We start from the raw sequence: 25,119 nt of genomic DNA on the forward strand, positions 1-25,119 counted from the left end.
GTTAAACCGTTCAATTTCTCCACTGGCTTGAGGTTAATATAGGGATGACCTTTTGTGTAAAATGTTCCTCTGTGCTAGAAAAGTTTCAAACTCCAGGGAAGTAAATTGACTACTATTATCTGAAACCAGTTCTTTGGGGTTACCTTCCCTGCTAAAAACTGAAGAGAGGAACTTAAATACTGAAGCAGAAGAGATTCGCAATGTAAACTCTACCTCAGGCCATTTACTGAAATAGTCTATTAAAGTGATGGCATAACGCCAGTCAATTGGAGCAGCATCAAAGGGTCCTACAATGTCAATCGCCACTTTTCCCCATGCAGATTCAGGAAGAGGAACAGGCTGTAATGGAGGGGTACATGTCACTGCTGTCTTATCATGCATTTGGCAAGTGACACAGGATTTTACGAGTGCTTCAGTTTGAGAGTCCATCCCTGACCACTAATACAGATCCCGTAGTCGTTGTTTGGTTTGGACAATTCCTTGATGAGTATTGTGTGCCAGGTGTATGAGTTTTGACTGTAATTCTTCTGGCACAAGGAGCCTGTGTGTACCTCGTAGCACACAGCCATCAAAAACAAAGAAAGTTCATCCCGAACTCTAAAATAAGGCAGCAAAACTGGGTCAAGGTTTTTAGGATGACTGGGCCATCTCTTTGTCAGAAATTCCCATAGTTTTTGTGGAATTGGACATGCTGAACAAGCAGCTTGAAATTGTTCTCTTGTAACTGCAGTGAGACTGCTTGTAATAAGCACAACCTCTACATCCTCATTCTCCAGTGGACCATCTGGTGAAGGCAAAGGCAGGCGAGAAAGGCAATCAGCGACCACATTTTGGTTTCCAGGCTTATATTCCAGTTCATAACTGAAAGAGAGTAGTCTTGCAGACCATCGAGCAATACGGTATCCTGCTCTTCCCAGTCCTTTCGTGGTGAGCAACATTGTCAAAGGGCTGTGGTCTGTGCACAACTTGAACGTGAGGCCCCACAGGTAAGTTCTCCATTTTTCAGTAGCCCAGACACAAGCAAGTGCTTCTTTTTCGACTGTAGAATATTTTCTCTCAGCATTACTTAGTGTCCTTGAAGCAAATGCAACAGTCCTCTCTGTGTTGTCCTCATGCAGTTGTGTGAGAACAGCCCCAAGTCCATAATCAGAAGCATCAGTAGTTACAATTGTGGGCAGTGATTGTACATAGTCCAGTACTTGCACTATTCAGTCCTGCAAGTCTTTCACCATTTCGAAACTAGCTTCTGCATCCGCTGTCCACAAAGGTTGAACTTCTCCGTAGTAATTCCCACAATGATTCAATGACAGAAGCATAATTGGGAATGAATTTTGCATACCAGGAGGTAAGACCCAAGAAGGAACATAAGGTTTGCAAATCTGTTGGAGGAGGAGCATTTGAAATTGCCAGGATATGATCTGGATCAGGTTTTAGTCCAGCCTGTAAAATTGTATGCCCCAGAAAGGAGAGTTCAGTTTGTCTAAATTTGCATTTGGACCTATTGAGCTGGAGGCCTGCTGTGCTGATGCAGTTTAGTACAGACTGCAGGTTATTGTCATGCTCCTCAGAAGTATTTCCAAACACGATAATATCATCCAGATAGCACTGAACTCCCTGTTGATTCTTCAGAATCAATGACATCATTTTTTGAAAGGCACTTGGGGCAGATGCAAGACCGAATGGAACACGTTTAAAACAAAATAGTCCCTCATGTGTAATAAATTCTTTGAGGTCTCTGCTATCTTCAGGCAAAATAACCTGGTGGTATACGTTCTGCAAATCAAGAGTAGAAAACGTCTTTGCTCCACGGAGTTCTGCAAATACTTCTTCTATGTGAGGTAGAGGATGGCTGTCAATCACAATAGCTTTATTTGGTTCCCTTAAGTCCACACAAAGGCAAATGCCTCCACCCTTCTTCTGCGTCACTACTATAGGTGAAATCCATTTCGAGGAGTTGATCTCTTCAATAATGTCCTTTTGAACAAGTTTTCTAAGTTCCTCTGAAACAGCTTCCCTGACTGAAAATGGTAAGCGCCATAACATCTGTCATATAGGCATCACATTATTCCGCATTTTAACTTCATGCAGAAACCCATAAGCACAGCCAAGTTTCTCCTCAACCTGGTGTTGGGTCCCAGCTGAAACTGGTGTGTGTACCGCAAGAGTGCTTTGCTGCGGAAGATCAATTCGTCCATTAACTACTCTGAGATTTAAAGCAGCCAATAAATCTGTGCCAAGGATAGCAGTGCCTTTGTGGACAATGTAGAACTCTGCAGTTACACAGCAATCACCAAAAGTAACTCTTAATGGCAGGCAGCCAAATACTGGAATGTGGTTTTTCAAATAGCACACCAAGTGAAGTTTGGGTTCAGTAAGAGGCACATCTTTAAAGTAACGCAGATAGATGGAATCAGGTAGTATAGATACTGCTGAGCCAGTGTCCAACATTAGCTGACTAGAGTGTGGTTTGCCTGAGGGTAAGGCGGAAACGTTTACAGTGCACTTTATCTGTTCTGGAATATGTGCAGTAGTGATTTTGTCCACGCTCAGCACAGTAACATCCGGTATTGTAACTGCATGCAACTGTTGATTGAACTGGCTACTGTGACATACTTTAGCAAAATGTCCAATCTTTTTGCAATGATTGCACTGAGCTACTTTTGCCGGACATCCTGTGTAGCTTGCAAGGTGTTGTGGGGATCCACAGCGAAAACATGCTTTTACTGTATTTTGAATTTGTTGATTCGGTGGTTTTCCATTAGTTTTCCTCTTCCAGTTGTGTGTCTGTGGTGGTAGTGAACTTTTCTGCAAAGGAGTCACAGCCTGGGCTGTGCCTCCTGTATCCACGCTCGTTATTTTGGCTTCAGCTGTAGCTGACTCAATCTGAGTAGCAATGGTTATTGCTTTTTCTAGTGTAAGTTGTGGTTCCAGAATTAAGCGTTCTCTTACATGAAGTATGGTTGTTTTCTCAATGAGCTGATCTCTAATCATCTCATCTGCCATATTTCCAAAATCAGAAATTACAATCAGACTCCTCAGGGAAGCAATATACTGCATTATAGTTTCCCCTGGTTTCTGCTCACGCTGGCAAAATGTGTAGCAATTAGCTACTACATTCACTTTTGGCACAAAAAATTCTTTAATGCAGTGAGTGCAGGCTCATATTTATCATCTGCAACGGGAAAAGTGTAAAATATACGCTGCCCTTCTGCTCCAAGGCAGTGGATTAGCAGAGCACGCTTTCTTACTTCAGAAATCTCTGTAGCAGTGATTGCAAGCAGATAAGTCTCAAACATATGGATCCAGGTAGTAAAAGCAATTGGAGGCTCACCTGGGCTTTGCAGAAAGGGTGCAGGTGAGTTCAGAGGCAGAAGATCCATCCTTGTCGCCAAAATGTTGTGTCAACCAGGCAAGGTACTAACAAACTTCAACAGGACTTTATTTTCAAAGTGGAAACCTCTTTACCAAGCTGCTGCTGCACCCTGTGTAGCTTTCTCCCAGCCTCTCAACTCCTCCCCCCTCCTTCCTGTTTCCTGTCCTTTCAGACTCCCAACAGCCAGTGCTCCCAATTCTAATAATTACAAGCAACATCGAAACACCACACAGTGATACTGGGTCCAGCTCTGGTTTGTCCTTCTTGGGTGATCCCTTCCTGGCACAGTGCTCCTCCTGGCTCCTGTCCTGGGATGTCTCTGGTTGGCCGTTTTGTCCCTCCCAGGCTTTGGACTGGTTCTCAGTCGTTTCACTTGCAGCCCTTCTGTCTGGAGCTCCAGACACCCACACCCTGTCTCTCTCTCTCTCTCTCTCTCTCCACACTCCACAACATTTCCAGTTCCTGGAAAAACAGCATTTCCTCCCCTCAGGACAAATCTTCTATGATTCTGTGAAAGATTTAAAGGAGTGCTGGGCCGCATTGCAAAGCTGAGAAATTCCCCTTTCTGAGGTGATAAACATCCCATATCTAGTACTGCAGGGTCACCGGATTTCAGATTTTGAAGCTGTGACATCTTTATGCCAGAAAAACTGTTAATGGCCCAGAGCCAAACCTTGCCTGTGCTGGCCTTTTGAGCTGGGGTAATTTCAGAAAAAAATCCACATTTTGGACAGGTGTCAGGGATCAGGGCCTTCAGCAGAATCAGTTTCCTAGCAACCCAACAAGCACAGCTGGCCTGCAAGAGGCTACCTGATTGACTAGACCACTTGATTAGTCAGGAAGGGCAGCTGGCTGGCTTTTAAGTCCTCAGCAGCAGTAGCTCTGTGGCTGCTCAATATGTTCATGCCTGCAGCTGTCATCCTTCCTGTGTCTGCCATTCCTCACAGTGTTCCAGTCCTGCTACTAGTTCTGTTCCTGCCTTGTTCTCCCAGATCTTGCTAGTTCCTGCTTCCTCACCTTGCTCCTGGTTCTGGCTTCCTCACCCCGACCCTGGTCCCCAACTCTGACCCTTGATGTGGATACTGGTTCCTGATCCCAGCTCTGACACTTGGCTTCACTATTACTTCCTGGTTCTGGCTCTGACTTGTGACATGGGTTTGGATCTGCTTCCTAGCTCTTGCTCCACCCACTAGACCTGACTGTCCATGGTCGAGTCTCTAATAGAGGGGAAGAAAGGTGAAAATAGCTCTATGGCAGGCTGATATTTTTTAAAAGGCAAATATTTGAAGTTGCTTTCAAGGGGTGAATACGTTTCAGGGGATGGATTACTGGGCAGAAAGCAGAAAAGGCAGTCAAAGGCATATGCTAAGTGTATTTGTCTTATAGCTCTGCAATTTATTATATGGATATCCTTCTGTGTATGTGGTGGATTACAGGTGTAGCAATGCCTCTAGTTTTTCTATTCTAAAGTCAGATTTAGTTGCTTAAAATGTCTTCAATCATTTATCTTTCAGGGTGATAACTGGTTCTTTTGTTCTTAGACTGGGAGACCATTTTTCCCCCGTATGTTTCAGCACATGTAGCTCAGCTGTTTCTGAGAATGAAATAAGCGGGAAAAATACTTTTTTTTTCATAAAACAATTTTGCAACTTTTATTTTTGAACAGTACCAGTACTTTGGCAGTAGATTTTAGAAACCTCACTTTTGACAGGAACCTTGGTTCTTGGGAACAGATCCTCAGCTGGTGTAAATTGAAACTTCTATGTTGCAGATCTGATAGTTGGTTGCTGATAAATATTGTGTTTGATATTTTTAAAGGTGAGGGCCCTGTTGGCAGAGGAGAAAAAATAAAGGTCCCTCACCTACTCAGTATTGTACAGCACTTTGACTTTATGAATGATTTTATTTTAAAGGAAATTAAGATCCAAGCAGTGTTGGGAGAGTGTATGAATACCAGAAAGGTTCTACATGTCCATCTGTAGATTAGTTTTGGTTTGAAGCCAAATGTTATATAGTTTATTAGCAAGTCTACTGGATTGGAAATGTGCAATCAATTTAAAACATTTCTGCCCTCTATGAAATGGATTTATTCATAGGCCTTGATGTTTTGAAAGAAGGCATCTATAAAAGGCTGTTTGTCTCAAAATTTATTTCTAGATGTGGAATCTGCTAATGGTGAAGCTGTAGGTGGAGTAGGTGTCATTTATAGACTGTTATTTTATGATCATCTGTCTGAACAATAACGTGATATGTCATTTATATTGTATCACTGTTTAGAGCAAATGAATTATCTTTGTTACTATCTAAATGTTTAAGTACCTTGAGCTATCTGATAACCTCTGAAATAGGTATTTTGATGTATTTTAAAGGACATCACTGTGGAGGGTTTAGATTTGTGGTGGTTCATTTTTAGACATTATACAATCCCACTAATCTATCTGTCCAAGTTATGATGAAAGGTGTTCAAATTTCTAGGTGCATCAGTGTTAGTTTACATTTATGCAAACTACATTGCTACTACTTTATGGGATGTCTTTTATATTTTATTATTTATTAATTATTTTTATTATTATTATTTATTATACATTGTGTGAATCAGAAAGAGGTTAAATAATTGAACAAATTACTTGTTGCAAATTATTCACTCAGCCATGGTCAACATAGTAGATAACTGGAGACTCTCTCTCAGCAAATACTTAACTGTTGTGGCAGCTCAATACTATTGGGCTTACTACAATGCTTTCCTATGAGGGAAAGAAGCTGTTGCCAAAACTGTATGAGAGAGTGGTGCTCTTAAACTTGACACTGTATTATCTAAGGGAAGGGTGTCTTCAGAAATATTTTGTTCCTTTATTCTGTGGATGCTACTCACACCTGATTTAAGAAAAAACAGTTGTTACTCATGATCTTAATTAGTAACCCAAAATAAACAAAACCCCTAAACTCAGCTAAAAAACATATTCATTGGAGGTTAGAGGCCAGAACTGCAGAACCACTGTGCATCTTCCATGATGACAAAGGAAAAACTTTTCCTCTCTCCAGACATCTTGTCAAGTCAAATAAAATGTAATAGGCAATATAGAAGAAGATAAACAAAGACCCATGAGGTTCTGTCTAAACTGCCCTAAAGACTTTAGCTGATATAAAGGAGCACAACATACATGCAATATTGCCTCAGACCATCAAAACTAAATCAAATTTGAGGAAAGATGCTGTGATGTAGTGTTCACCCCACAGTTGTACCCTAAGAAAGGGTAACCAATTAATCAGACACAGCTATGGGGAATCAGGGGGCTTAAGCAATCCCCTGACTAAATAACGAGGGAGCCCAGGTGAGGAAGAATGAGCTGGGCTGGGTTTAATCATTGGAGAGGGATAGCTCAGTGGTTTGAGCATTGGCCTGCTAAACCCAGGGTTGTGAGTTCAATCCTTGAGGGATCTGGGGCAAAAATTGGGGATTGGTCCTGCTTTGAGCAGGGGGTTGGACTAGATGCCTCCTAAGGTCCCTTCCAACCTGATATTCTATGATTCTGTATAGAGACAGGAAACTGGGAGCAGAAAGGGGGCTGCAGGGAAGTAGTCTGAAGTCACTCCCTGGGAGAAGGGAGGTGTTATTTGGGGGCTACAGTCGGCACTATTGAATATTGAAGCTGCTGACACAGCTCTGTCTGCAGAAGTTACTATCAGTCTTGGCAAGGTGTTAAACCTAGAAGTATTCACGGTCAATATTTGCTACTATAACTGGGATGGTATTCATCAATGAGATCGTTAGTAATAAGAAAATGGCATATTACCAATGGAAATGAAGTTCATCATGAACCACAGTCAGTATATCCTGGGGACACAGCTGAAAACAAAGTTGCACCAACACAGGGTCCTTTGTTTTTATCAAATTCAATGCTAGAAATAAGATAGGGCCCGTGAAGGGGCTGAAGATACTGATATGCTGCATATTGAGCACAATGAAAGAGAGAAACATAGTTTTGATTCTTGAACAACTATAAGAGCTAGGAAACCAGAGATGAGTGGCTGGGCTGGTCTCATCACTCTGGTGCATGATAATGTTGTAGCAAGTCAAGACTGTGTGTAGGCTACAATCTGTGTCCTTATAACACACGTGTCCCCTGTAACTAAGTGCCAAACCAATTTTCAAGATGATATAAGCTCTATAGTTGATCAAGATAATGTGTGTTTTCCCAAGTATTCATCAACAAAGCTGTTGAAATAGGATGATGGCATCTTGATGAGCTCAGGGATATTAGCTGACAGTTCAGTTCCGGAGCACAAATCTCAAGTAGTTGGGCATATTAATGCAGGAATATTATCTGTTTAATCTACTAAACTTTCAGGTACTCTGAATTTTCAGAAACAAAGCTAATGTTGAATCCTTGGTTATCTGGCTTGAGAACAATTTGTATGTCTTGCTAATAGTCAGGTGCATAGAAATGTCATCTATGTCAGATGAATGATGAGTAAAACATGCAAGATTAGCTGGAAGACTTTGTGCTTGCAATTTAAATTGACATTTCACGTGTTGGACTCAAATGCCATTTTATAAATCTATTGCATAAGACAGGTCTGCACACCAGCAGCTCAGTTATGCTTTGCTCTTCTGTATATTCCTTCCTTGTCCACCCAGTAGGTGACTGGGGGAGTGGAGAACTCCCCCAAGACCCTTCCTTTTGGTCCCATTTGTACCTCATTCTGAGAGGCAGAAACCTCTGACAAATCAGCCATAGGGAGGACACCATCCACTGCGAACTGGACTGAAAACCAGTTCTGTCTACATTTTTCTCTTACATGTGTTGGGAAATTGAGACAGCAACAGCTACTGTTTCTTCCCTCTCACTTCCTCCCCCCCCCTCCGATTTCCAGCTAGTTGAAACTTGTGTAAGAAAATCCATGCTTCCCCCCACCCCCCCTTTCCCCTGAAACAAGGGGCTTTAATTGCTGTTTCCTTATTGAAGAGACCAGTTCCAACTTCACTTAGGCTTGCTGGGTGTCCAGTTTTTGACTGGAACACCCGGTCGAAAAGGGAACTTGGAGGCCTGGGTCAGCACCGCTGACTGGGCTGTTAAAAGTCTGGTTGGCGTGGGGCTGGCAGGCTCCCTACCTGGCTCTGCGCAGCTCCCAGGAAGCAGCCAGTATATCCCTCTGGCTCCTAGGCTTAGGGGAGGCAACAGGGGCTCAGCACACTGCCCCCGCCCCGAGCACCAGCTCCACAGCTCCCATTGGCCCTGAACCGTAGCCAATGGGAGTGGGGGTGGTGGAGGTGTCAGCGGTGCCTGGCGGCGGCAGCAGTGTACAAACTGGCCTGGCCGCGCCTCCTCCTAGGAGCTGGAGGGACATGCCAGCCTCTTCTTGGGAACCACTTGAAGTAAGCGCTGCCCGGAGCCCAAGCCCCAAACCACCACCCGAGCCCTGAGCCCTCTCCTGCACCCAAATTCCCTCCTGGAGCCCGCACCCTGCAGCTCTTCTTACACACCAAACCCCTTATCACCGGCCCCATCCAAGACCCTGCACCCCTACCAGAGCCCTCACCCCCTCCCATACCCCAACCCTCAGCCCAGAGCCCCCTCCAACACTCCAAACCTCTCGGCCCCAATCCAGAGCCCCTTCCTGCACCTCAAACTTCTCATCCTGCCCCACCCCAGAGCCTACATCCTCAGCCATACCTTTCATCCGCTCCTGCACTCCAACCCCCTGCCCCAGCCCAGAGCCCCCTTCTGCATCTTGAACCCTTCATTTCTACCCCAGCCCAGAGCCCATACCCCCTCCCATACCCCAACCCTCGCCTCAGCCTGGAGTCCCCTCCCACACTCCAAGCCCTTTGGCCCCAGCACTGCACCCCCTACTGCACCCCAACCCTCTGCCCCAGCCTGGTGAAAATGAGCAAGTGAGTGAGGGTGGGGGAGATCAAGCGACAATGGAAGGGGGGAACGGAGTGAGTGGGGGTGGGGCCTCAGAAGGGACAGGGTGGGGACAGGTCCTCAGGGAAGGGGGTGGGCCAAGGGTGTTTGGTTTTGTGTGATTAGAAAGTTGGCAACCCTAGCTCTAGCAGGCAATACTAATGCATAGGGGGCTAGATCCTGTGAGGTCAGTGGGGGTTGAAAGCACTCAGTACCATGCAGGATCATGCCTTTAGCTTCTACAATATCTTCATATCTTCATACATTTCTTTTTTCCCTTAAACCATAATAGCTTTCAACAAAAATTCCAATAAGCTTTTACAGAAGAACACTGTACAATAGTGACATGAGCTAATTAACTTTCTGGCCACAAGACTTCACAATGGGCCACCTTGTAACAGAATGATAATTCGCATTGCCTCACTTCTATGGGTACTTGACTGTTATCAAAGATCTTTCCTATTTTCATTTAGCTCCGTTGCCTTCATGATTTCTTGTCATGCAAACATTCCAATTAACTCAACCGAAGCTAAAATTCAAAACAAATAATTCTGGTCAGAAGATGCCAAAGCTAGGCTTTTGCTTGTGGAATAGCCCTAATCGGAAAGGGTGCAGTCCATAATTAATTAGTGCAGGCTTTCTCTTTTACACCCTTCCCTACTGGGAAGTTCTCCCTATTTGGAGTTATGCCTGGATCCCCAGCTTTAAGAGGTTCCTCTCCTGTCATGAGGCCATCCCGGTGAGCGACAGTCATTCACAGTGCATACTCTGTTTGGGTGAGTGGCATGTATCACAAAAGTGCACCCACTGCCTCAAATTGAAGGCTTGGTTCAGAAAGGACTGTGAATTGAGAGTAAAACTTTTACTAATGGAGAGCTCACTGTGACCAGCTTCAGAGCCTGACCCTGATACCTCTCCTCCGCGGCAGTCAACATCCGCATGGTCATTGGCTGACTCCCATTTGCCATCCATTACTAAGAGAAAATCTACACTCTCCTGCCCACTTTAGAAGAAACAGGTCTCAAGCTCACCCACCAAGGAACTGCCCCGAAGAAAGGCATCCCCTGTGAGATCGGTAGCTTCAACATCTTCAGGAGTGAGACCAAGCTCCTATAACCATCTGGGCACCTCCGGTACTGGCGATATGGAGAGGTCCAAGGACCCTAAGTGGGCAAGGGAACACCGTCACTCGGGACCAAGAAGGACACTTCAAGAATCTCGAAATCGGCACTGACCGCCTCAACTACTTCGAGTATGTCAGCACCGACCAAGCCCCCAGCACTTACATGGCCCTCAGTGCCATCTACTGGTTGTTCAACAGAATGCACTCCACCTTCGGCACCGGAAATATCCACAATCTCTGGACGATCACTGATACCAATGATGCTCCTGCTGGTACCGCAAGAGTTCTGATACCCAAGAGACCTGATTGTCGTTGACAACCCAGAGTCTCCACTCTCCATACCAAGCTCCACACAGCGCACACCTCTCCCCTGGAGACACAACTCCTAACCACACCACTCTCTTTCATCACCAAGGACTGCACCACCCTCCTCCAATGAGGAGGGTACTCCGTTTCACCTGGGATCGCACCATTATATCAAGGGCTACACAGAGAATCGTACTACCATCCTTGATATCAGAGACCAGAAGCAAGCCAGGTCCCTGATATGGACCCCCGAGGATGCAACCCCATATACCAATTCCCCCCCCACTGGTACTGTTGGGACCCTTGGGCCACATATAGGTCACGCTTTCCCAACCACCCCCAGATCAAAGACAGGCACAAATACACTTTTCATCCTCATCGGTCTCTAGGCCTCCCGACTTAGAGCCAGATTTGTTAGAAGAACACGAGGAAGAAATGGAGGAAGATGTTTCACCACCACATCTCCACATTGGCAAAGATAGCACTCCCAATCAATGAGGCCTTGTTGGACCCAGCCAAGGTAATCTGGCAGACACCAGCATCAATACCACATCCCTATAAGCGAGCAGACAAAGTACTATGTCCCTGCAAAGGGCATGGAATTATTTTCCCATCCTATTCCCAACTCCCTTGCGGTCAATGCGGTACATGACAAAGGATGACAAAGCCACTCCAGGGCAATCCCATATGACAGGGACTGGAAGAGACCAGATCTGTTCAGTCACAAGGCATATTCCACACCTACTCTCTAGTTTCACATTACTAGTTACGAGGCACTTCTAGCCAAATACAAACATATGAACTATTTGAAAGTCACTGAATTCAGTCAACATCTCCCAGGGGACAAAAAATGCCCAGTTCCAGGCACTGATGATGGAAAGAGAACTTCTGGCACATACAGCACTACATGCCTCACTGGATACCGCGGATATGGCGGCCCGATTCATCGCAAATTCTGTGGTAATAAGACAGGTCTCATCACTGCAGGGTTCCCCAAGGAGCTGCAGACTACTGTGGAAGATCTGCCATTTGAAGGACCTAAAGTATTTGCCAAGCACATTGAATCCCTTCATTCATTGAAGGATTCCAGAGCTACTCTGCATTTACTCAGGATCTACACACCAGCACCAAAGAGAAGACAGGGTTGATATCAGCCTATCCCAAAATCTCAACCTCCTCATTTCACCCCTCAATGGCTTTCTGATCCACAATGCAGGTGAGAGAGACCTCCTCCCAAATGCAGACAGACATCAACGCAGGCAACTACACCTCACCCATCTGCCTTCAAACAACAACAAGGTTGTGAGATGACTCCCACTGGTCCAGATGCCACAACCATCCAGATTACTCCATCAGTTTGGCGACCATTTGACCCCTTTCTATCAGATATAGTGACAAATCACCCCCAACAAGTGAGTGTTAAGAAATTGTCAGAAATGGGTATTCAGTTCTGTTTCTCTCTCTCTCATCTACCCACCTCTCCCTTTCCAGTCCCTCTTCAGGGACCCTTCCCATGAACAGCATCTGTGAGAAGAAATAAACCATCTTCAGCAACTGGGAGCCATAGAACTGGTCCCATTCCAACACAGAGGGAAAAGTTTTTACTCCCATTTTTTTTTCTAATCCAAAAGAAATCCGGCAGGTGGACACCTATCATAGACTTGAGGAACCTCAACAAAGTTGTCAAACTACAATGATTCAAGATGGTCATGTTATTAACAATAATCCCGACAATGAAACAGAGGGACTGGTTCTCGGCCCTCAACCTCAAAGACACGTACTTCCATATCACCACAGACCCTTTCCACAGGCAATTCCTCAGATTTGTCCTGAGGTCCGACCATTACCAGTACAAGGTACGACCCTTTGGCCTCTCTACAGTGCCCAGAGTATTTTCCAAAGTCCATGCAGTGGTGGTGTACCTCTGCAGATGATAATATAATGTTCCCATACCTAGACAACTGCCTCCTCAAGGCTCTGTCCAGAGTCAACACATTCGAAGCTGTAAGAACAACAATGGACCTTTTCTTGAAACTCAGCCTCCAGATAAACATGCAAAAATCTACACTGAAACCAGTCCAATGTCTGGAGTTTATTGGCACCTGACAGAGCCTCCTCCCTGCTCACAGACTTTCTGCAAGAATCAGTCTCATCTCCACCATGAGAACCAGCCCACAGATCTCCACCAGAACTTATCTACAGTTGCTCAGGCATATGGCAGCAGCCACACTGATCTGTCTCCAGGGATGGCTATGAACAGTGTATGTACCCCACAGGCACAGCCTGAAAATAACTTAGTTTGTTCCCACTCAAGGTCAAGGACTCATTAGACGGGTGTAAACAACCCCAAAATGTCTGCATGGGAGTTCCCTTCCTCCAACCACCACTATCCTTGATACTGACAACCAACACCTCCCTACTTGGTTGGGGAGCTCATCTACAGACTCACACAGTGCAAGGAAAGTGGTTCCCACCGGAGACGCATTACACATCAACCTCCTGGAATTACATGCAGTCTGCAATGCATACCTACACTTTCTACCAATAGTCAGACAAAAGACCATAAGAGTAATGATGGACAACATCGCCTGCATGTCTTATATTAACAGACAAGGGGGAGCAAGGTCCCAATCGCTATGCACAGAAGCACTAAAATTCTGTTTTAAAAAAAACAACTGTTCAATAACTTCTCTCTTAACCAAAGGGCACTTGCAGTTTTGTAGTTTGGGTTAGTGGACAAAGTCTGGCAGTGGCCTGCTTGGAACTCTGGTCTAAAGGACAGCTGGCACACAATTACAAAAATCGTGATAATGGTGCACAGCCAACCAGAATTGGGAAGGTCACTTTAGGACTCCTGAAGGACCTCTCCCCTCTTTTTAGGAAGAGCCCTTTGAAAGCTGCTCACTCTGTCAGGAGAGGTGGGAGCTAATCAAGCAAGAACAGTCTGTAGACAGCAACAGCTCAAAGATAGTGTCCCTTAACTGATTCCTGCTTCTAGACTATGCTGCCTGACTTGTATCATGATTGGATTACTCTTGTCTGCCAAATACTGACAGCATGTTTGTGACTGTACAAGACCATTGACAATCCATGCTATGAAAAGCTTAGTCTAGGAGGGGCATAGAAAGTGTGAGGCTAAACCAACAAAAGGAAGTATTTTTTTCACACAACACAGTCAGTCTGTGGAACTCTTTGCCAGAGGATGTTGTGAAGGCCAAGACTATAACAGGGTTCAAAAAAACTAGATAAGTTAATGGAGGGTAGGTCTATCAATGGCTATTAGCCAGGATGGGCAGCGATGGTGTCCCTAGCCTCTGTTTGCCAGAAGCTGGGAATGGGTGACAGAGGATGGATCACTTGATGATTACTGTTCTGTTCATACCCTGTGGGGCGCCTGGCATTGACCACCGTCGAAAGGCAGGATATTTGGCTAGATGGACCTTTGGTGTGACCCATTAGGGCCATTCTTATATGGAACTAGTGTATTCAGTGTGGCAACACCTCTGCCACATACCTACCTGGACACCAGAACACCACAGCAGGTTCACTGAGCAGGCAGTTCTCACAAGACCATGAGCAGGATTTGGACACATCAGCCCTAGAACACATACTCAGGCACTGGGAATTCCCAAACATAGATCTGTTTGCCACACCCAAAAGAGCCAAATGCTCAAGAGCAGGTCTGGGAGATTCATTCCTCGTTATATCAGATGCATCCCTCCTCTATGCCTTTCCACCCTTTCCCTTACTATTCAAAGTACTTCACAAGGTGCAGGTGGAATGAGCCAGTCATTCTCACAGCCCCAACATGGCCATGCCAGATATGGTATCCTTACCTTGTACACATGGTGGTCAGTCCATCAGTCACCCTGCAGTTGAATCAATATTCTTCTCACAGGACATAGGCAAAATCATAGAATCATAGAATCATAGAATATCAGGGTTGGAAGGGACCTCAGGAGGTCATCTAGTCCAACCCCCTGCTCAAAGCAGGACCAATCCCCAATTAAATCATCCCAGCCAGGGCTTTGTCAAGCCTGACCTTAAAAACTTCTAAGGAAGGAGATTCTACCACCTCCCTAGGTAACGCATTCCAGTGTTTCACCACCCTCCTAGTGAAAAAGTTTTTCCTAATATCCAACCAAACCTCCCCCACTGCAACTTCTATGATGAGATTACTGATTCTGTGGATGAAGGGAAAGCAGTGGATATATTGTTTCTTGACTTTAGCAAAATTCTCCATCCAAATCTAGAACTCCTCCATATGAAGGCATGACCCTTCATGGTTCCAGGATACAGAGATGACCTGTTCAGAAAAGGTAAGAGATTCTTTTAAATAGAAAACGTTCAACAACTTGCTATGCTAATGTGCATAAATGGAAAAGATTCCAGACTTGGTGTGACACCAAACATGTCTCAGCAATGAGCGCTCCTTTTCCACTCATTCTGGATTACATTCTAGAATTTAAGAGATCAGAGCTATTTACAAGCTCCTTTCATGTACCTCTGGCTGCCATTACTGCATTCCACTCCAAGATAGAAGATCATTTGATACTTACCCTCCGAATAGCAAAAATATTCCATAAGCACCTGCAAAACCTTTACCCCAAAATATGCGACTTTACTCCACCTTGTGATCCTAGCCTCGTTTTGCGCTGTCTCAACAGCCCTCAGTTTGAACCTATCCATGAAAACGGCGTTTCTCGTCACCATCATATCCACTTGACAGGTAGCAAAAATAGGTTCTGTCATGTACAGAAGGTACGCTGCCTCTTACAAAGATAAGGTCATGTTACGACCACAACCAAAGTTCTTACCCAAGGTACCATCCTCTTTCCATCTAAGCCAACCTGTCCACCTTCCCTCCTCCTTCCCCAAACCACCTGGCAACCAGCATGAAGCCACACTATGCATCTTGGATGTCAGATGAGCACTAACTTTTTATCTTGACAGAACTAAATCATTCAGACAGTAGCCACGCTTCTTCCTCTCTGTTGCTGAAAGATCGCAGGGATCGGCCATATCCAAACACCTGTCAAAATGGATCTTGGACTGCATACACCTTTACTACCAATGACCCAAACTTCAACCCCCAGCTGAAACTCCGATGCATTCCACTTGCTCAGTGTCCACCTCGATAGCCTTTCTAAACAATGTACCAATTACTGTTACATTTGTAAGGTGGCCACCTGGGCATCCACGAACACCTTTAGTCAACATTATGTGATCATCTACTGTGTGGCATTAGATGCCCTACTAGGACGCACTGTCCTATCCTCCTTAGTAGATGTCACTCCAAAGCTCTAGATTTACAACTAGGGGCACTGCTCTACAGTCATGTACAGTGGCACACCCACAGGGACACACATCTCAAAGAATCTGAGCTACTGCACAAGGCTAGTAACCTTCTCGTTTCATTGAGAGAATCTCATAGGATGAAGTTCACCACAGGGCAGAGGGTCCAAGGCCTTGTGCAGTACTTAAAAGCTATATTTGAAGTTCAAGTCTTGCCAAAGACCATATAAAATTTCTTCACTAACATCTGAAATTTACCTCTCTGCAAGGACCAGCTTGTGGCATAGGCACCACGTAAGCCCTTGAAACAAGGGCTTAATTGAGACTTAAGTGGTGGATAAGATTTGTGCTGTCTGCACAGAATTTTGGACATGGGTGAATTTCATTTGTAGGCATCATGACTTTCAGGGACATAGTTCAAAAAGTGGCTTTAAGGTGTAGACTTGGGTAGTACAGCAACCTTAATTCAATATTTTCCCATCTGAGTCTTAGTATTGTCTTATAGTTAAGATAAATATATATTCAACATTGCTAGTTTACCTTGACAGCTTCATCAAGGGGGAAAATAACCACCTACCATTTGATCTCTACCTAGCAGCATGGTGGCAAAGCAGCAAGGAGCTGCTAAGCCAGTAAAAATCGGCAATAGAAAATGAGATTGGGAGATGCATTTTGCCCATGAGGTCTTCTATGGGCTGTGTAAAAATAGAGCAAGGTTAATACTAACCTTATTTCCCATCCCGCCCCGCCCCCCCAGCTCAGAGAAGAGCATGTGGCTAAAATGTCTCCTCTAATCTCACTTTCTATTTCTAGCTTGTATTTTAATAATATTTTTCCTTTTTCAACAGCCTGCATTGTAACACTTCTCCAGTTTTCTTTTGGCATTCCTGCATCCCAACTGTCAGGAAAAAGGGTCTAAATGTTATAGAGAAAAACAAAATGAATTTTGGCTTGCATGTCCGTATATTTAATGGTTATGAGATTGAGGCATTTGGATCTTCAAGCCATAAAATTAAATCTCCCTCAGTAAGATTAAGATTCATTATTGAACTATTTAAGATTCATTATTGAACTTCCATTGAACTTCAAGTGCACTCTGTATTTCAGCTCAAAACTTGTTTACATGCCCCTTTTTACATTCTCCCAGGCTGTCCCCTGATTCACCAAATAGTAAAATCATTGCAATCGCACACTACTTCATATTACCTGGTCCTCCTCTGAGTTGTTAACTTATAATGGGGAAAGTGAAATGAAACAGAGTTAACAGAAGCAGCATAGCTGAGAAAGTATTAAAAAACCCTGCTAATCTCCCAGCTATTTGAATGTGAGTTTTACGTCACTACATAAAGACTGACCCAGATGTATTGACAGGTTTCAGAGTAACAGCCGTGTTAGTCTGTATTCGCAAAAAGAAAAGGAGTACTTGTGGCACCTTAGAGACTAACCAATTTATTTGAGCATAAGCTTTCGTGAGCTACAGCTCACTTCATCGGATGCATACTGTGGAAAGTGTAGAAGATCTTTTTATACACACAAAGCATGAAAAAATACCTCCCCCCACCCCACTCTCCTGCTGGTAATAGCTTATCTAAAGTGATCACTCTCCTTACAACGTGTGTGGTAATCAAGTTGGGCCATTTCCAGCACAAATCCAGGTTTTCTCTCCCCCCCCCCCCCGCCCCCACACACACAAACCCACTCTCCTGCTGGTAATAGCTTATCTAAAGTGACCACTCTCCTTACAATGTGTATGATAATCAAGGTGTCCCCCCCGCCCCCCCTCCTCAGACGTTCTTGTTAAACCCTGGATTTGTGCTGGAAATGGCCCACCTTGATTATCATACACATTGTAAGGAGAGTGGTCACTTCAGATAAGCTATTACCAGCAGGAGAGTGGGTTTGTGTGGGTGGGGGGGGAGAAAACCTGGATTTGTGCTGGAAATGGCCCAACTTGATTATCATACACATTGTAAGGAGAGTGATCACTTTAGATAAGCTATTACCAGCAGGAGAGTGGGGTGGGGGGAGGTATTTTTTCATGCGTTGTGTGTATAAAAAGATCTTCTACACTTTCCACAGTATGCATCCGATGAAGTGAGCTGTAGCTCACGAAAGCTTATGCTCAAATAAATTGGTTAGTCTCTAAGGTGCCACAAGTACTCGTTTTCTGTTTCCAGATGTATTGAGTATTCCTTCCCCCCCCCCCCCGTGGAACAGTGTATTTCTCACCAGATGACCAAATCAGAGAACATTTTCTTTGACCAGAAAGACTGGCAAATAACCAACTCTTTCAATCAAGACCATGCTACACAAAAAAAGAGACCTCTTTATCAGAAGCAGAAAATAACTTGTTTTGTTTTGTTTTTGCTTCCATGTCTAGTATTTGATAAAGGAACAGCTTGTTTATTTAATTTATTTAATAAATGTTCTGCCACCTAACGCTCAGAGCCAAGTACAGATGTAGTGTTAACAGTGCAACTCCATTGAATTAAACAAAGTTGCTCTCATTTACATCAGGTCTGACTGTCCATCTGTACAATTAGTGTTACAAAAGTGAAAGTAGAGGTTCCTGGAGCCCAGGAGAAATTAATAGTGCTTCCAAAAAAGGAAAAGCTGGTGAAAAACAGAGGCCATAAAGGTTTAAGATTTTTGGGCTCAATCCTTCAAGGTGCTGGGGATTCTGAACCCAATCCAGCAAAGCATTTAAGCAAATGCTTAACTTTCAGCATGTGACTAGTCTCATTCTGTTGACTTCAATGCAACAACACACGCTCTTAAAGTTAAGGATGGGATTAATGTTTGCCAGGACTGTTGCCATAATGGTCAGCACCCTGCAGGGTTGAGCCCTATATTACCTGAATATAGAAAGCTCTTACAGCAAGACTTTGATACTGGGTAGTGCCCATTTAGGTGTTTGGTTGCATTAACTGTACACATAGAAATTATTACAGTAGGTAAAGAGGTTAGTGTTTAAAAACAGCCATTTATACAAAAAACAAACAGTTTCTTCCTTAAGATGCAAATCTTTTATTAGTGCATTTTTTGCCTAGAAAAAACACCAGGGTGTCACAGGGTTCTTAGGACAGAAGAACATAGATAAAATAGATAGGTATCTGACATCTGCAATTCTTGAGTTGAAAGGTTTTATTGAAAACCGGTGTACTTGATTTGAATAGGCTACAGGATCTATAGTCAAATGGAATTACTACTGTATGTTATGTTCATGTAATCTTATAGTTTTACACTTTATTATGGGAAACTACTGAGCCTATACTGCATAATGCCTACAACATAGTTCATTGTTTTATCAGAGTATTCTACTTTTTGGAAGAGAAAATGTACATGCAAGTTTGACATCATTGTGAATGTTTTAAAAGTGCTTACAGTACTGACTAAATCTTCCCGTGTACATAATTGCTGCAGGCAGACTGGATTATAAAAATTACACCATGGATTTATCCTAATGAAGAGTTTTAAGTGACTAAAGTGAACATGTGAAATATTGTAGCCTCAATCAATCAGCTCATATTGTGCATTACATTAAGTCACTAAAAGACCTACATTTTGAAAAGTAGATTGTCTTCTAGGCTTCTCTGCATCTAAATTGTTTTTCTTTTGGAGACATAACTGCAATGTACAACTAGTTCCAGGGTCCAAGAAATATAAAGACGGATTGTTGATGTCCAAATGGCACTTTAGATACCGTGTAGTAGAGGGGCTGTTGGGCGCTGGTTATGGAGCCCTAAACAGAGCCACTTGGTCCTGGTGCAAGGTAGCAGCTTCCCTGCATCTCTAAGGCATATGTTACTTGGTAATGTCCCTGAGGAATCTTATGTCAGTGGAAGATCAGGCATTGAAGAGCTGCATTCCACTGTGCCCCAGTAATCCCCCCAGCATGCCCCTGACATGCTGCTTCCTCTTCCTGTATCAGCATCTGGGGAGACAGCTGATGTAGATGGCAGCTAAAACAGCAGCAGATTTCTCTGTACAGGGGAAATTCTCCACTGGCTGTCTCCAGCTGTCTTAAATCCATTTTGCACAGTGTATGTGGTGCCAAGTGTACTGAAGGAGACGTGAGAATCCAAGTCATAATTATCTGTAGCACTGATACCCTTGCATTTGATGAGCATTAGGAGCTATCAAAATGTCTCCACAAAATGTCTCTTTAAAAGCACGACCGTAATTTTAGCTTCAGAAGAAAGTTGACATCTAGATAAAAAATTAGAGAGATACGATGTTGTACGTGTATTTGGAGGAAGGGAGGAGACAGATGCAGAAAGAGGGAACAATGTTGGGTATAAAATGTAAAAACAATTGTTTGAGTAGATATTATGAGCACTAAATACATTTCATTGCTAGGTTATCAGCTTAGTAGGATCATGTGTAGGTATGAAAATGGAATCTACTGAAAACTAGAACCGATATGATCACTTCTCTTCTTTAATTTCCATCGTGATCTTTTTATAGCTATGCAATGGAGGATCTGTGACTGATCTGGTGAAAGGATTTTTGAAGAGAGGTGAAAGGATGGACGAACTTGTAATTGCTTATATTTTACATGAAGCTCTTATGGTAAGATTAAAAACAGTCAATGAATGGACAGTCCAGCTGACAGCCTGAGATATTCTTTGAATAAACTTTTGTCTACACTGCCCCACAGTTTGGATTCTGCAGGGGTGCAATAGCAGTGTGCATCAAATTACAGCTCTGCTGTAATTCCCCTGTGTGGAAGCGGAGAGCACAAACTTAAAGGCTCCTAGTTCACATTACTGTAAATCCTGTTTGAAGAGTGCTATTTACCATGAACTAGGAACCTTTGAGTTTGTACCCTCAGCATCCACATGGGGGGTGCACTTTGGTGCACTCTAATGTTCATATCCCTGTAGTCCAAACTGTGGGGCAACGCAGAAAAGCCCTTAATTTTTTTCAACAAATGAATATATATATTCCATTTTAAAAGCATGATGTTTCTTCCTATATTACACTAGTGTTTAATGAAATAAAGTTAAGGTTTAATTGTAAACTTGTTTTTGAATACTACCAGGTAAAGTAGCAGTTCAGTTCATCAGTATCAAAAGCGTGAACATTTATTTCAGGCATTGATTACTTCTCCCTAGTTGCATTAAGTAAGTACAGCTTTGTGTCTAAATTGTTGTTTTTTTTTGTTTTTGTTTTTCGTTTGGAGACATAACTGCAATGTACAGGTCAGGGATTTTTTTAATAAACATTTTTTCACTGGAAAATGCTGATTTATTGAAAATGAACTTCTTTATGGGAAAGGGTTGGCTTTCACAAATTTTTCAATTTAAAAAAAATCTTGGGAGAAAAATACTTTGAAATTGTCAAAACGTTTTGTTTCAACATTTTCTAAACAAAAAAATTTGGATTTCCAGTTTGAAATGACTTATTGTGAAATTTAACTTAATTATAGTAAAAATATGTTTTGGAAAAATGGTAGAAATTGAAACAAAGGATTTCAAAATTATCAAAACAAAATGTTTTCTTTTTTCTTCAGGTCAGATTTTCAGTTTGCCAAAATTTTCTAGATTGACTTTCCCCCCAAATTGGGGGGAGAGATGATTTTTTTTTGATATCTCAAAAATGTTCATGGGATGGGAAAGCCATTTATACCTGATTCTAGTGCAACATACCAAAAATACTGTTCTGTGTCTCTTGTTGTGGGGCAGCATCTATTTTGTAATTAAATAACGTACAACAAATTGAAATCTCTCAAAAGAAAAATCACTGTAGCTAATCAAAACAAAATATCTTTATCCTTGCTATTTAATTAGAGTTTGAGTTTCTGCACTGAAACTATTATTAGACCTTAGAACTTTTCTTTGTTTTTCTGTTTTAATGGTCCAATATATAACCAAGATTAATAATGCCTCTTTATTTCTGTCATCATACAACTTATCTACCAGAAAAGGAAGTCACTAAAAGTCCGTTTATCCCACATAGTTGGTTGATAGTTGACTCAGTGTTCTTTGAATAAGAATAGCATTTCTAGGGGGTTTGTACCAAAAATGCTAGGAGAAATAGAAATCAGAATCAAAATACACTGACTATGTAAGTGTCCATGTATTAGAAAATGAAATGGTTGTTCATTTTTGGACTTGGCGACAGTTCTCATTTTGAAACTAAGTTTAGAAAGAGAGAAAAAGCATAGCACAAAAATATCAGCAAAGTTAATACATAGAATGTGAATGGATTTATAACTTATTTTTCAGGGGCTTCAGCATTTGCATGAAAACAAAACCATCCACCGTGATGTAAAAGGAAATAATATCCTATTGACCACTGAAGGAGGAGTTAAACTTGTGGACTTTGGTATGTTATGTTTTTACAGACAAAGTTGTAACTTTAAAACATGGTGGGGAGACGTGTAAAAGTTAACAGTTAAGAACAGCTCATTTAATGTTTTGATTTAGATTTGGACTACTTGTTTTAAAAAAAATCAACTTAACTGGTTTGAAATTAGATAATATAAAGGAACACGAATTATTCACGGATACAGAATATCCCTAACTATGGTCTTGGCAACTAGTTTACTAACAGTGTTTAGATAGTCCAGAGGTGGGCAAACTACGGCCCACGGGCCACATCCGGCCCACGGGACTGTCCTGCCTGGCCCTTGAGCTCCTGGCCAGGGAGGCTAGCCCCAGGCCCCTCCCCCCGCAGTCACGCCACCGCGTGGGCAGCGCGACTGGCTCTGTTCGGGCGGTGGGGCTGCGAGCTCCTGCTGCTCTGAGCGGCACGGTGGGGGGGGAGGGGGTTGGATAAGGGGCAGGGGGTCCTAGGGGCAGACAGGGAGCAGGGGGCGGTTGGATGAGGCGGAGGTTATGGGGGGGCAGGCAGTAGATGGGGAATAGGGAGGATTGGATAGGGCATGGGAGACCCGGGGGGGCCTGTCAGGGGGCAGGGGTATGGATAGGGGTCGGGGGCGTTGGATAGGGGGTGTCATTCCAGGGGGGGTGGTTTGGGGCCGGGGGTCCTAAAAGGGGGCGGTCAGGGGACAAGGAGCAAGGGGGGTTGGATGGGTCGGGTGTTCTGAGGGGGGCAGTCAGAACACGGGAAGTGGGAGGGGGCAGATAGGGGGCAGGGGCCAGGCTGTTTGGGGAGGCACAGCCTTCCCTACCTGGCCTTCCACACAGTTTCGCACCCCGATGTGGCCCTCGGGCCAAAAAGTTTGCCCACACCTGAGCTAGTCTGATTTAGATTGTAGTTAGTACATGGAGTCTGGAATGACCTCATGCTAGTTCAAAGAAGTAAGGGATGCACAACCTTAACGCTGTATGTCATAGGGCCATAAAGGATATTGTGGAGAATAAGGGAGTTTCTCCCAGAGAATCCAGCCCAATGAGTTTAGCCATTGATTTCAATAGGAGCTGGATCAAGCCCTGAATGATATTCTCCCTTTCTTAATGAAAGGTTCATTTCATTTGAACAGAATGCAGAATTAGATTTATGGTGGTCAACATTTATCCCACTTTTAGTGAATGAAATTTATCAGTGTGGACAATGAGGGAGTTCTGTATGGGTGTGTGTATATATGTGTATATAAATAACCTGTGATTTCAGCTTACCTGTGTGGTATTATCCTGTCTGGCTGCACAGAATTAAATCAAAGAGCAAGGAATCTTCCCACCCCCCCATTTTAGGCCTGTGTCAGAGCCTGTCACAATTGAAGTCCTTGTGCTCCAGGGAACGTAGGAACTGCACCCTCTGCCCAAGGCTTTGAGGGGTAGGGAGAAAGTGGATCCAGGGCCCAGTTGCCTCTCTACATCAGCTTGAAGATTGATGCAGGCCATGTGGGCAGGTAAGGGGGGTGAGGGAGAAGGAGGGAGAGGAGCAAATTATTTTCCTGAAGGATGGTGCAGACTCTGCAGTCCCCCTGTGCACCAGGTTGGTGAGGGAACGATCTCTCCATGAGCTTCCCATTGGGCTCTTTGTCTGGTTACATAAACAGGCAGAGAAAACCAGTGATTGAGAGATGAGCCTATGAAAGACATTATGGAACATAATTCCAGAGAAGAGTACATTATCGTTCTGAATTACATATATGATTATATAATAGCCTAAGTTACACTTTCTTCGAGTTAGAACATAGGGTATTTTTTCTTAAATAGCTCTCTGTGTTAGTAGGTGTCACAAACAATAACTGCTAAACATTAACAACTTAATTGGCCTTTAATAGCAGAAGTGGCTTTCTTTCCTTTGTGCCTTTTGTACTCCTGAAACTTGTAGTACATAATGCTGTACTGTCATCTGAAATTGCCAGCAAGTTAAAGTAGTATGGACTGGATGAATGGACTATAAGGTGGGTAGAAAGCTGGCTAGATTGTTGGGCTCAACGGGTAGTGATCAATGGCTCCATGTCTAGTTGGCAGCCAGTATCAAGCGGAGTGCCCCAAGGGTTGGTCCTGGGGCCGGTTTTGTTCAATATCTTCATTAATGATCTGGAGGATGGCGTGGATTGCACCCTCAGCAAGTTTGCAGATGACACTAAACTGGGAGGAGAGGTAGATATGCTGGAGGGTAGGGATAGGATGCAGAGGGACCTCGACAAATTAGAGGATTGGGCCAAAAGAAATCTGATGAGGTTCAACAAGGACAAGTGCAGAGTCCTGCACTTAGGACGGAAGAATCCCATGCACCGCTACAGACTAGGGACCGAATGGCTAGGCAGCAGTTCTGCAGAAAAGGACCTATGGGATACAGTGGACGAGAAGCTGGAAATGAGTCAACAGTGTGCCCTTGTTGCCAAGAAGGCCAATGGCATTTTGGGCTGTATAAGTAGGGGCATTGCCAGCAGATCGAGGGACGTGATCGTTCCCCTCTATTTGACATTGGGGAGGCCTTATCTGGAGTACTGTGTCCAGCTTTGGGCCCCACACTACAAGAAGGATGTGAAAAAATTGGAAAGCGTCCAGCGGAGGGCAACAAACATGATTAGGGGACTCGAACACATGACTTATGAGGAAAGGCTGAGGGAACTGGGATTGTTTAGTCTGTGGAAGAGAAGAATGAGGGGGGATTTGATAGCTGCTTTCAACTACCTGAAAGGGGGTTCCAAAGAGGATGGATCTAGACTGTTCTCAGTGGTAGCAGAT

At 43.7% G+C, this 25,119-nt stretch overlaps 1 protein-coding gene across 1 annotated transcript in view; it reads left to right on the forward strand.

Moving 5' to 3' along the window:
- The window catches only part of MYO3A (myosin IIIA), a 206,509-nt gene that overhangs the window by 51,651 nt on the left and 129,739 nt on the right, over window positions 1–25,119 (forward strand). The window contains exons 4-5 of the mRNA XM_074946105.1: window positions 20,474–20,578; window positions 22,237–22,336. Coding sequence (XP_074802206.1) covers window positions 20,474–20,578; window positions 22,237–22,336 — 205 coding nt within the window. The remainder of the gene's footprint in view (window positions 1–20,473; window positions 20,579–22,236; window positions 22,337–25,119) is intronic.

The sequence above is a fragment of the Natator depressus genome, chromosome 2, assembly GCF_965152275.1.
Source record: "Natator depressus isolate rNatDep1 chromosome 2, rNatDep2.hap1, whole genome shotgun sequence".
Taxonomy (NCBI): Eukaryota; Metazoa; Chordata; order Testudines; family Cheloniidae; genus Natator; species Natator depressus.